General features: G+C 38.5%; 1 protein-coding gene across 3 annotated transcripts in view; it reads left to right on the forward strand.

Moving 5' to 3' along the window:
* Positions 1-12,764, forward strand: part of CLYBL (citramalyl-CoA lyase) — a 231,064-nt gene that overhangs the window by 48,695 nt on the left and 169,605 nt on the right. For 2 of the 3 annotated variants that reach the window (XM_078853426.1, XM_078853428.1), the window contains exon 2: positions 3,510-3,590. In XM_078853426.1, the coding sequence (XP_078709552.1) occupies positions 3,510-3,590 (81 nt within the window). Of the gene's footprint in view, positions 1-3,509; positions 3,591-5,467; positions 5,571-6,609; positions 8,596-12,764 lie in introns of those variants that run through there. The other variant, XM_073348623.2, reaches the window with a different exon arrangement.

Below are 12,764 nucleotides of genomic sequence, written 5' to 3' on the forward strand. Positions count from 1 at the left end.
AAATGCTTCTTTTTCGTTGTAAATCCACAGTCCAGAGACTCAAGGCAAGAAAGAGGAAAAATGGAGATATCTCAGGGGTCTTTTATAGCCTTTGTCATGTGCCTGGAAATTTACTGTCTCAAACAAAGCTCGCAGCCAGTGTTCCCTCTAATTTTTGACAGGCCGTGTGCATAAAAAATTTCTTCTGTGCAAATTGTTCTGCTTCTGTGCAAATTTTTGTGTGTGCGGTGTTTCGCCGTGTGCGTGGGGTTTAGGATCTGTGTGCACGCACACACATGCACAGCTTAGAGGGAATAGTGCTCACAGCCCAGGTACACGGAAAATTGCTGGCTCAAGATGGAGTCCAGGGTCACATGAGCATATCACATGTCTTGATGTCTCACAGGGAGTAGCTATTGCCAATATTCTTACTGAGGCATCCACAGGAAAAGGTACCTGGGAAGAATGAGTTTCTTCTATCAATACATAGCTGTCTGGCCTTAATGTAAATTTTACCCAGTGGTTGTTACCCGGGAATTAGGGCTGTCAAGCAATTAAAAAAAATAATCGCGTGACTAATAGCACTGTTAAACAATAATAGAATAACATTTATTTAAATATTTTTGTATGTTTTCTACGTTTTCAAATATATTGATTTCAATTACAACAGAATACAGTTACAGAATACAAAGTGTACAGTGCTCACTTTACATTTATTTTGTATTATAAATATTTGCACTCTAAAAAACAAAATAAATAGTATTTTTCAATTCACCTAATACAAGTACTGTAGTGCAATCTCTTTATCATGAAAGTTGAACTTACAAATATAGAATTATGTACAAAAAATAACTGCATTCAGCTTGGAAGCAGGTGGCTCCTCCTCCACCTTTGGGGGTCTGCTCCTCAACTCCTGTAGCCTGTACAGCATGCTGGTTCTTCACGTTGGTGGACGAGGGACCTGGGTGGGGGATGGAGCACTTTTCACTGGCCAAGCTGGCCAGCAACCAGTCTCCTCCCCACAGAGCAGCCAGTTCTCCTTCCTCCTCTGGTGCCGCTGTAGCCATCTGTAATTGGCTAGCATTCTTTGTCTCCATGTGCATCCTGTGAATTAAACCATCATGTTCCTGATGGTATGTAGATAAGCCACCTCCTTCGGAGCTCTCTCTTATGTGCTTTCTGAGGGACTCCAGCAAAACCACCTCTCACACTGGGTGGTTCCCCTTGCCTAAATTTCTTCATCAGGCACATGCAGGCTGCATTCACAGCAAGTCAAGACCAGGACCCGGGTAGAAGCCTCCAGGGTTAGGATGCCTGTGTGGCCTGGGCCCCCACAGGTGCAGGCAGAGGAAGAGTCAGCAATGGTGTTGGCAATGTGCTATTTTCCTCCCGTTGCAGGTTTTTTCCTTGTAGAGTACCTGAAAGTTAAGGAGGGGATGGGGGAACCCTATCTCTGTGCCTTCTTCTGCTGGTGAACTCAGCTGGCTAACTCCATTAGTCTCTCAGCTGCCTCTGTCTCACCAGCTATATGTCGCAATTAAATATGGGAGATAGGATCAATTTGTCTGTAGTAAAAATCTACAAACAGAATTGACTGTTAGGCCAGGCCTCTTGCATTTGGGTGTGACCCTGTTGTAATAAGTAGGATTGCATGATGGGTTTGCCTGTAGACAGTGGTGGTGGAGCTGGGCTCAGTGGCCCAGGGAGTCCCTTGTAGTCCTATGTCTTTATCTCCCTAAATCTCATGTTCCAGCACTTTAGGCAGTCACTTGTAGGGGTCAGGAAGGAAACATTTTCCTCCTGATGTATTTGTGGGGGGGGAGTTGTATCTCCTTCCTCTGAAGCATCAAAGATGGCCACAGGTTGAGATGGGACATCAGGCAGAGTTGACTGGTGCTCTGAGACGGTACAGAGAATTCACTTTTTTCTCATGCTTGGCTGGCTGGTTCTTGCTCATTGCCATTTTTGGGATCTGTAAGGAATTTTATCCCAGGTCAGATTGACAGTGACCCTGGCATGTTTTCACCTTCCTATGCAGCATGAGGCATGGCTCATTTGCTAGGATCATTTGAGCATCTCACTAATCGGTTCCCTGCCACTGCCTCAGGAACTGGAGCACCTTGGCCCCTTCTTTTCAATGTCTGTGGCACACAATAGTTTTGTCTCCTGTGGGCTGTAATACTTTAGTCTAAGCCAGATCACGGGGCTCAATAGAGGTAATTGGGTGTGGTTTAGTGGCCTGTGATGTTCAGGAGCTCAGACTAGATGATCACGTGGTCTCTTCTGGCATTAAACTCTATGACTCTATTGAGTTTACTTTGGAGAACCATGCCCCTTAATGACCTCTGCTGTTGGTTGTTCTAGCTACAGGACCTCTTCATTGTGTACAGAGTTGTTCTGATGCTACTTTCAAACAGAGAAGGCCTTTAATCTTTGTCAGGATGGAGATACTGCAAATAGCAAGCTAAACAAATAGTGAGATTTAATTATAATATCAAATAGACTGAGATAGAGTCCAGTTTCCTGGCTAGCAAGGGAGAATTAAGAATGTAGGTGTCATTCAAAGAAATTGAAATCCATTCAGTTCACTGCCTGTATAGTCAAGAGAGAGGGTATTAAAAAGGTAGTAGTCTGAACTTAACTGGTTGAGTTACATAAAACTGGTTCAGAGGCTGGGCTGTATGTGAGGGGGAACAAAATTGTGAGAGAGGATGCTTGGAGCCTTCTCTTCACTTTTGTCTCTGTGGCGTTGATAGACGCAATCTGGTCCTTGCATTCCGTGGACTGCATGGACGTCACAAGCTGTACTAGTCTATGTAACATGGGCAGGATATGGAGGAGAAATGGCCTGCCTGTCTCTCCTCCACCTCCTCACTGGCCAGTGAAGCAGATCCGGTGCAAGGCAGAGTGTATTCCACGTGTCTGAAGTGTGGCACAGCCTAGAACTCTAGAAGCCATTGTGCCTGAGCTGAGCACAATGCATCTGGATGCTCCCAATAGGGAAGTATGCCTCTGCACCACCTGTAACACGGGTGTCTGCTTTTTAAGACACAATATAACCACCTGTCATAATGGCACAGACAGAAGAAGACAGATTCTCAGAGGGTGCCCTTAGGAATACCAAAATGTGATGAGGAAATATGAAATTGGAAGAGGTCAAATAGAGGAAAATATTTCTGGGTGGATCATTTGGGGTGGGTGGGGTGTAGGAAGAGGCCTCCAAAGTGTGCGTGTTTCTCCTATTTAATCTTTGAAAATGGGCTGCCAGTATTTCCCTTTTAAAATTGCAAATATTCTAATTCAGAGAGAGAGTTATGGGTTTTCAAAAAATTGAGTAAAAGACTGTCCTTGGCCATATTAATAATGAGTTGCAAGACTGTTTTACTTTGTTTTGGGAAAAAGTGAGGAAAATCAAAACAGACTCAATAGGTGAGATCCTCAGCTAGTGTAAATTCACTGAAGCAAATAAAGCTACTCTATTTGACATCAGCTGAGGATCTGCCCCAATGTTTTTTCTGTCTATCTTGCAGAAAGAAGTTTGTGATAACCTTTCCTAGAGTGAAAATGACTTCTGAGCACATGAGGAATCTCAGCCAACTGGGAAACCAGAAGTAATAACATGACTTAAACCATGTGATGAATTCCAAGAAATCAGGGACAGAGCTCTAATGCACAGCAAAAATTTGCACTAAAATTCTGGAAGCACAATGTTAACAGAAGCTCCACAGATTGTAAAAGGCACAAATTTGTGAAATATCCATTGTAAAACTGAAAATAGTCCACAGTTCTAATATTCATTCTTTATTGTTGATCCATATGCATTTCCTATTCATTAATCAAAACTGACAGTTATTTGTGTGGTTTTTAAAAAATTCTTTAAAGCAGAATAAATGGTGCATAAAAAGCATAAATGATGTCATTGTTAGCTGGCCACTAGATGGCAATCATACCTTACTGTTAAAACAAGGTCTAATATGTAGATGTAATACTGTTGGAAATTTTCACATGGTTCTAGCGAAAGCTTTGGTGCTTTTGATCACTAATGATAACTCTGCACTGATATTTATATTTAGTGACCTTGAGGAAACTAAATGCAAAATAACAAAATACCTTCAAATCCTCTCATTTAGTTGATATAGCATACTTTACCATTAGCCAAAATAAATATTTACATGGCAATTTATGCATTTGTAAAGTAATTGATGGGGCAAATGGGCACTTTTCTTCTATTCTGACATTAGCATGTTGACAATAAAAGAAAAGGGGTGGGGCTGAAAGACAAAAAGCCTTCCCCCCCACCTTTAAATGTATTTGTGTGCTGAATAACACTGCTTTACCAAAGTGTATGTAATACTTGGCTCTTTTTTCACAATCAGCAGAGCCGGTCAAGAGCCCAAACTGTACTTACCAGCTGTCTTTTAGCTGAGCATAATCATCCCTAATATCCAGACATAATCCTACAATGTACGTTTTGTAAGTAACTACAATTACAAAACAAAAAAGCATCTCTTTAAATAAATATATAGGTTCTGGTTGGTTTATGTTAGTTTTACAACTAAAACAGCCCTATTTTTTTTTTTGCAAGAGATCAGTATTATTGTACAAACAATAACTGGTATAGATGCTGTATTGTTTAAAATTCTTTATTAAATGTAAATAAATTGTCCATAATTAGATCATGTAACTAGTAGCAGTTAACATTCATATTTTTATCAAGTTATTGCATTTTTTTTATCACCAGCAATGCAGAAATGGATACAGAGAATGTCTGAGAAAATACACTGGTTGAGGGAGCAAGGGAGAGCATATCAAAATACAGCCTGGAAACAGTGGGCCAAATTCTCTGTTGGAATAAAGTGATGCAACTCCATTTACCTCAAAGAAGCTTTGCCAGTAGAAAATTTAGCCCAATAATTTGGTATGGGATCATAGCTGACATATCTTTCTTTCACAAGAGCTGCATGAGATGAAAGGAAATGTATATTTTTATGTAATTTAGTGTTATGTTGTACCAAGAATAAGTGAGAGGGTCTCTGTTTCAACCATGCTCCATGAAGATTAATCTGATTGTTGTCTGATGCAGTTCTACTTTTGCTTCTTGGTGAGCTGTTCAGAGCATACATGCAAAAGTGATTCATCTCTGCACTTCTTAGCTGAGATAACAACATTGCAAACCCTACTGTTAAGGTTAACCTGTGCACTGCATAAGGACAGCAGATGGAAATTCTGGTTTGCAGCCACTGCAAAAAAATAAAAACATGTTCCAAAGGGAAAAGGATCTTGTATTTCTGTGTTTGAACCTTTGATCTTCATTCACATCTGAAGGAAAGAGTAGACCTTTTGCTGAAGACACATGGCTTTGCATCTGTGAAAACACAGCTGTATATAACAAAACAAAACTGGTGAAAAATACAATGGTTTTGCTGTGTCAGTTTGGTTGCTAATGTTCAAATTCTTTACAAATATTGTCTTTTGATGGATCTTTCAGAAACTCTCTCTGACTTTACGCCATAGTTTACTGAAGTTTTATTCTGCAGAGTTTGAAGTTCATAGGAATGATTGAGATATCTGCTCTACAGCCTTTTTTAAAAGTGAGTTTTATAAAATAGTTTGGCACTTGGTCAAGAATAGTATTTTCCTAACCATGTCCTGAATAAGTTAAATGAAGAGTATGAAAACCTATGGCAGAAACTCAAATTGACAAAGTAGTCCTAAGAAAGCGAGCCTTGACTCAAGAAGAAATACCTTAAGCAGCAGCATTATTATTGTAGTTGTGAATGTATTATAATTGTTGTTTTTCCTGAAGTATCTCAAAGCACTTTCCATTCGTAGAAGTATATTCTTCAGTGCTTTTATTCAAATCTCATTACATATGAGCACTGCAGCAGAACGGCTGGTAGGCATGTTTCTGTTGTCCCCTGTCTTCTCTAGCACATGCAGTGAAATGTGACCACATTAGCCTCACCTTCAAACAAACTCTACTGGATGCATATTCATTTCATAATCCAGTTCAAAATTGTCCCTCTCTCATGAGTTTATCATGAGTCTCACAATTTTTTTTTCTTAAAACCCGAGTAACTAGAATCAGGTTATTACATGAGAATCTCAACTTCGATTTTAAAAAAGAAAGAAACTAGTCCTCATGGCTGAAGAGAAAAGCTTGAAAACATGAATTCCAAATGCTCAAAGATCAGAAGACAAATAAAAAGAACCCCAGCATTGTTATTTTTATAATCTCATGATTTTAACCCAATTTCATAATTGGGGGGGGGGGCCCAACTCATGATGTTTGATCTTTTGAGGTTGGTAATATTGCTTCTTGTTCTTAAAACTCTTCCTGGGGTTACAACAACCTAATTCGGGAATCATAGGCCAGATTCTTGAAGGTATTTAGGTGCCTATAGGTGCAGATAGGCACTTCATGAGGCTGTCAAAAGCACCTAAGTAGGTTAGGATTGTTTTCAGTGGGACTTAAGTGAGGAACCTGCTTAGACTCTGAAAATCTCACTAGGTGCCTATCTGCATCTTTAGACATCTAAAAACCTTCGAAAATCTGGCCTCCTGTCTCGAGTCTCCTCCATACTTTCTCAGTTCATCTAACATTTGTCTCTTTTTTGTCTCTCCATACAGTCTGGCTATTATTGGTGCAGGAACCTTTTCCTTTGCAGCTCTTACTGTCAGGAACATCCTTCTAGTGTCCCTCTGCCAAACTGACTCATCTGTTTTCAAATCTTACCTGAACAGCTATGTCCCCTTGTCCATATCTGTTATTTTCTCTCTCCTGATGTTACTTAATTCTTTAATTGTATTGTAAGGCATTTTGGAATACAGGTTGTCTAAAAATACACAATATAAAATAAGCATGCTTGTGACCGTGAGTTGCATTATCATCATCTATCTCTAGGATGAATATAAGGGATGAGGAATTCATTCCTTTATTGTTTCCTCTCTCTGCCTTGTGTTTTGTACTGGAAGGGTATACTGTTTATTGTCTCCACAAACAATGAAATTATCCCCAATAATGTCACGGCAAACCTGGTGGCTGAACTTTGTGACTTTGTCCTCACCCATAACTATTTCACATTTGGGGACAATGTGTACCTTCAAATCAGCGGCACTGCTATGGGTATCTGCATGGCCCCACAGTATGCCAACATTTTTATGGCTGACTTAGAACAACGCTTCCTCGACTCTCGTCCCCTAATGCCCCTACTCTACTTGCGCTACATTGATGACATCTTCATCATCTGCACCCATGGAAAAGAAGCCCTTGAGGAATTCCACCATGATTTCAACAATTTCCATCCCACCATCAACCTCAGCGTGGACCAGTCCACACAAGAGATCCACTTCCTGGACACTGTGGTGCTAATAAGCGATGGTCACATAAACACCACCCTATACCGGAAACCTACTGACCGCTATTCCTACCTACATGCTTCCAGCTTTCATCCAGACCACATCACAAGATCCATTGTCTACAGCCAAGCTCTACGATACAACCGCAGTTGCTCCAACCCCTCAGACAGAGACAAACACCTACAAGATCTCTATCAAGCATTCTTACAACTACAATACCTACGTGCTGAAGTGGAGAAACAGATTGACAGAGCCAGAAGAGTACCCAGAAGTCACCTACTACAGGACAGGGCCAACAAAGCAAATAACAGAACACCACTAGCCATCACCTTCAGCCCCCAACTAAAACCTCTCCAACGCATCATCAAGGATCTACAACCTATCCTGAAGGACGACCCATCACTCTTACAGATCTTGGGAGACAGGCCAGTCCTTGCCTACAGACAGCCCCCCAACCTGAAGCAAATACTCACCAGCAACCACAAACCTCACAACAGAACCACTAACCCAGGAACCTATCCTTGCAACAAAGCCAGTTGCCAACTGTGTCCACATATCTATTCAGGGGACACCATCATAGGGCCTAATCACATCAGCCACACTATCAGAGGTTCGTTCACCTGCACATCTACCAATGTGATATATGCCATCATGTGCCAGCAATGCCCCTCTGCCATGTACATTGGCCAAACTGGACAGTCTCTACGTAAAAGAATCAGTGGACACAAATCAGACGTCAAGAATTATAACATTCAAAAACCAGTGGGAGAACACTTTAATCTCTTTCGTCACTCGATTACAGACCTAAAAGTTGCAATTCTTCAACAAAAAAACTTCAAAAAAAAGACTCCAAAGAGAGACTGCTGAATTGGAATTAATTTGCAAACTGGATACAATTAACTTAGGCTTGAATCGAGACTGGGAGTGGATGGGTCATTACACAAAGTAAAACTATTTCCCCTTGTTCATTTCGCCCCCCCCCCCCCCGCCACTGTTCCTCAGACGTTCTTGTCAACTCCTGGAAATGGCCCACCTTGATCATCACTACCAATGGTTTCCACCATCCCCCCCCGCCGCCCTGCTGCTGGTAATAGCTCACCTTACCTGATCACTCTCGTTACAGTGGTATGGTAACACCCATTGTTTCGTGTTCCCTGTGTATATAAATCTCCCCACTCTATTTTCCACTGAATGTATCCGATGAAGTGAGGCGTAGCTCACGAAAGCTTATGCTCAAATAAATTTGTTAGTCTCTAAGGTGCCACAAGTCCTCCTTTTCTTTTGCGAATACAGACTAACATGGCTGCTACTGTGAAACCAATGAAAGAAAGGTTTGCAAAAAGAAAGTATGGCTGTTTTTGTATTTAAAGCACATGGCATGCAGTCAGGAGATTAACATTTTATTCCTCACTCTGCCATAGACTTTCTGTGAGATCTTGCGTGAGTCACCAACTTCTCTGTGCATCCTGCATCTGTAAAATGGGGCTATTTCCCTACTTTTCAGGGGTGCTAAGGATAAATTAATTAATGTTTGCATAGTGCTTTGAAATTTTCAGATGGAAGATGATCGATTACTGCAGAATGTTATCCTGTGACTGAATAGATGCACCCCAGAATTACATAATGCATACACGCCACAGGGTGGGGAATGCTAATTGAGAAAGCAAGAAGACTGCCCACTGTAATTTTTTGTCATAGATATTTTCCTTTTCTTCAGAGGGAACAAATTGGAAAGGGAGCTGATGGTGTGCACACGGCTCCCTCACCATGCATTGCCTCCTAGTTTTCCTCAATAGTAATAACAACAGCTTCATTAGCAAGCTGACAAAAAGAATAATAGGATTTTAAAATAATAATAATAATTAATTAATTAATAATACTGACAACAGTGAGACAACAACTCAGTCTCTGTCTCTGCACCAAGCAGAAAGTTTCCTCTTTGAAGTGATTGCTTCCCTCCTCATTTCAGGAGGGAAGGGGAAAAAAAACAATTGTAAAGATCTAAAGCAACTGAGGAATGCTAAGCTGATGTCTTTCCTCTCTCTTGCTTTCCCCTCCCCCTAGGAACAGTGAGTTTGCCCTGCTGTTTAGAGGAGCTTACTGTAACATGGTAATCTTGCTTTGTGGCCAGTGGGTGGTGATATAGATAGAAAAACAAGTAAAGGGGGAAGAAATAAGGGGTGCTGGGGTGAATATCAGGATGGGGACAATATCCTCTGTAAAGGCACAGCTGATGATTTTTAAAGAAACAAAAAACACAGCTGCATTTTGTTCCTGGAACAGTGGGTGTCACCACAGCCTCTGTTTTTAACGCCTTGAATCTATAATAGTAGAGTTGTAAGTCTATTAATTTTTCAGGTAAAATGAATCAAGATTTCCTTTTGATGTGGCAACTGCTTAATTTTATATTCAGGGAGAAAAATTCTATCCTGCCCTCTGCCCCCCCTTCCATAGTTTAAAAAGAAATATTTCTGATATAGATACCTAAACAACTTGCATATGGTGAGTCCCTTTAAAAACTAGACTCAGTTTAAGTTTTTAAACATTGTGATAATCCCGTTTTAGTTATATGAAAAATCACAAATGGTAAAAGCAAAGTATACATCTTTTTAAATGCAGCCACTCTGGAAGTGTGTGTGTATTATCTCTAATAGAGGTAACAAATATTTCCATTCAACTATATATTTCTTCTGAATGACATCATCTCATAACATTAACTGGCTTTGACCATCAATTGAGGAGGCTATAAATGACTGTTCAGTCTTTTTTTCTATATATACTTTTGCCTATATCATTTTCCTTTAAGGTATATTGAACATATTGATTTATACAATCTCTTGCTAGTTCAGGAATATTTAACTGTTAGAATCAAGATATTTCCTCTTCTGTTTTTTTAAAAAAAATATTTATTCTTAACATCTTCCAAAATTATGGGATGGTCATGTTCCCATAGTGCCACTTTGCAGTGTATTCACAACAATTTGCAACTTTTGAAAGCAATTCAGAGTTTCTTCTGAACTTATTGAAATGCATAGATATGTTAAGCAGGAAAAAAAGTGTCTTCTGTTTCACTGCATATGCTAAAAGCACAGCTTGACTTTTCCCCCAGCATTTGTTAGTCACATCCTGTTGTCCATTGTTTTGTTGTTTGTTGGTGGTAGTGAATGCAATGTATTTAATGTTAAAGTGCCAGTGTTTCTATTTCTTATGATATCACAGAAATCACATAAGGCTTCTTAAAAATTACAGTATAAAATTGATTTTCATAATGAATACGAATTGCAAAAGTGAGTGCATAGAAGAAATCTGTAGGATTATACCAGCTAAGTAATCTTTGAAAATGCGTCTGAGCGCTTTGCAATTGAATGCATAGAAATTTACTGTATTTCACATAATAGGTTACATGTACAGTACTTTTTTTCCTTTTTGTAAGCATTAAAAGAGTGACCACTGGCCACTATAGATGAATTATTTATTTTAAAAACATGATCTGAAGACCACAGGAAAGCTATTTATAACAGACCTATTTCCAGCACTGGAAAGGAGGAGGTGGTTACATTATTTTCAGATTATGAGCTTCTTAGGGAAACAGAAACAAATAGACTCCTTTAGAAAAAGGTGAACTGAATATATTGAGAAACTGTACTGGCTATCGTGGCATTAGTGTTCAAAAATCATTTTATTAAAAAGGATTCAGAGAACAAATTTATGATGTTGTTATGGCAACTGAAATACTTAGCTGAAATGTGCGTATCTAGAACATAAGATTGTAAAAAGCCAGTAAAACAAGAACCATATTGTATTTGGGAATACAGATTGAACAGTGGTATCCAAATATGATTCCTCTACTGCAGCAATCGCTATTTTTGCATGTCTTATCATGGTGATGCTCTAATGAAACTGGCTATAAGGAATTACAATGTTAACTACCATTAAATGTAGTTTAGGGTTTGGGTTCTTTTTTTGTTTTTTTTGTTTTTTTTGCCATTTGATCTGTTGGAGGGTGATGTTTCATTAGATATTGTATTTGCTTTTTTATAACACACAGCTTAATGTTATATTGCTATATTCTCACATGTTAATGGTCCCTTTTGTCTGTTATATATCTCCTCCTTGCCTCCCTCAGGAATATCAGAACTGGTAGGAGTGAAAATAGCAGAACATTCCCCTTAAACCTTTAAACTATTAAATTTTCACCCTCTTTTGAGAATATGATTACATTTTATTTTTGGTTATGAAGCCATAAAATGCACACTACATTTTCAGTCTCAAGTCTTTTAAAAACAGTGGCAGAAATATTTGTGACCAACATTTGTTGAATTCTACTGTAACATGCTTAAGAAACAAAAAGTCTTATACAACATCTGAAATGCATGAATTTGCCAAGTGTCAAATTTCAGTGGATTTGTAGGTTGTTGGTTTTGTTATTTTGTTCTTTGTTTTGCAACTTCTTAAAAAAAATTACATTAAAAAAAAGAGATGGGTGTTACATTAAACAATTTTATAGATGTTGTTAATCCACTATGAAAAAAGACAAATGAAACTGCACTACTTGAAATCTCAAAAGTTTGCTATCACTTATTTATAAATTGTGCAATCCTTATTCAGTGGGAGTTATTTCTGAGTAAGTAGAGACCCTCTATTTGCAAAAATTAAATTTTTTTCTTGTTTAAAATATTTTCTGTAGTTGTGCATTGATAATTGTGCTTTAGATTTTCCCTGCAATTGCTCTGTTATTAAAATATTCTTGACATGAAAAACTGGGGGAGGAAGGGAAATCAAGGTTTTTAAGTAATTTTAGTTTTTATTTGTTTAAAAAAACACCTCCCACCTGAGAATCTGGTCTTAATTACCATTACAAATTTAAAAAATTCTGAAAAATTAAATCTTATTTCCCTAATATTTTGAGCCTAATTTTTAGTATTCTAATGCATAAAATTACATGACATTATTTAATTGGACATGAGAGTGTGATAAAAGAATTTCCGTTATGTGATGGATTAATTGTTTTCCTAATACTTTAAAGGCTGAGATCCAAACATTTTTCCATTCTATTGCAAAATTAACTGCAATAAATCTGTCAGACCCAATTATTCATTTAAAACATTCCACACTGATTAAATCTGCACATTTGTTTGTGTGTGTGCATGGGTGGGGGTGGGGGGGAAGAGAGAGGTGTGTATGTAAGGGGAATTCCAGTTTTATTTTGTTTCCTTTTAAAAAATTATAGTAGTTGCAAACAAATTTGGTCTGGAAAAATATGTTTAGCTAAATATTCTAACATGATAAACGAGATATGTTTAGACTCATGCATCTAAATCTCATGGATATTTTTTCATGTTTTAAGATTTAAGGAAAGGAAAGTTATAATATTTTGATGTGAGATGCTACCTGAATAGATCATATTTTACTTCTGGTGGGTCTTT

Source organism: Lepidochelys kempii, chromosome 1 (genome assembly GCF_965140285.1).
Source record: "Lepidochelys kempii isolate rLepKem1 chromosome 1, rLepKem1.hap1, whole genome shotgun sequence".
NCBI classification, from domain to species: Eukaryota; Metazoa; Chordata; order Testudines; family Cheloniidae; genus Lepidochelys; species Lepidochelys kempii.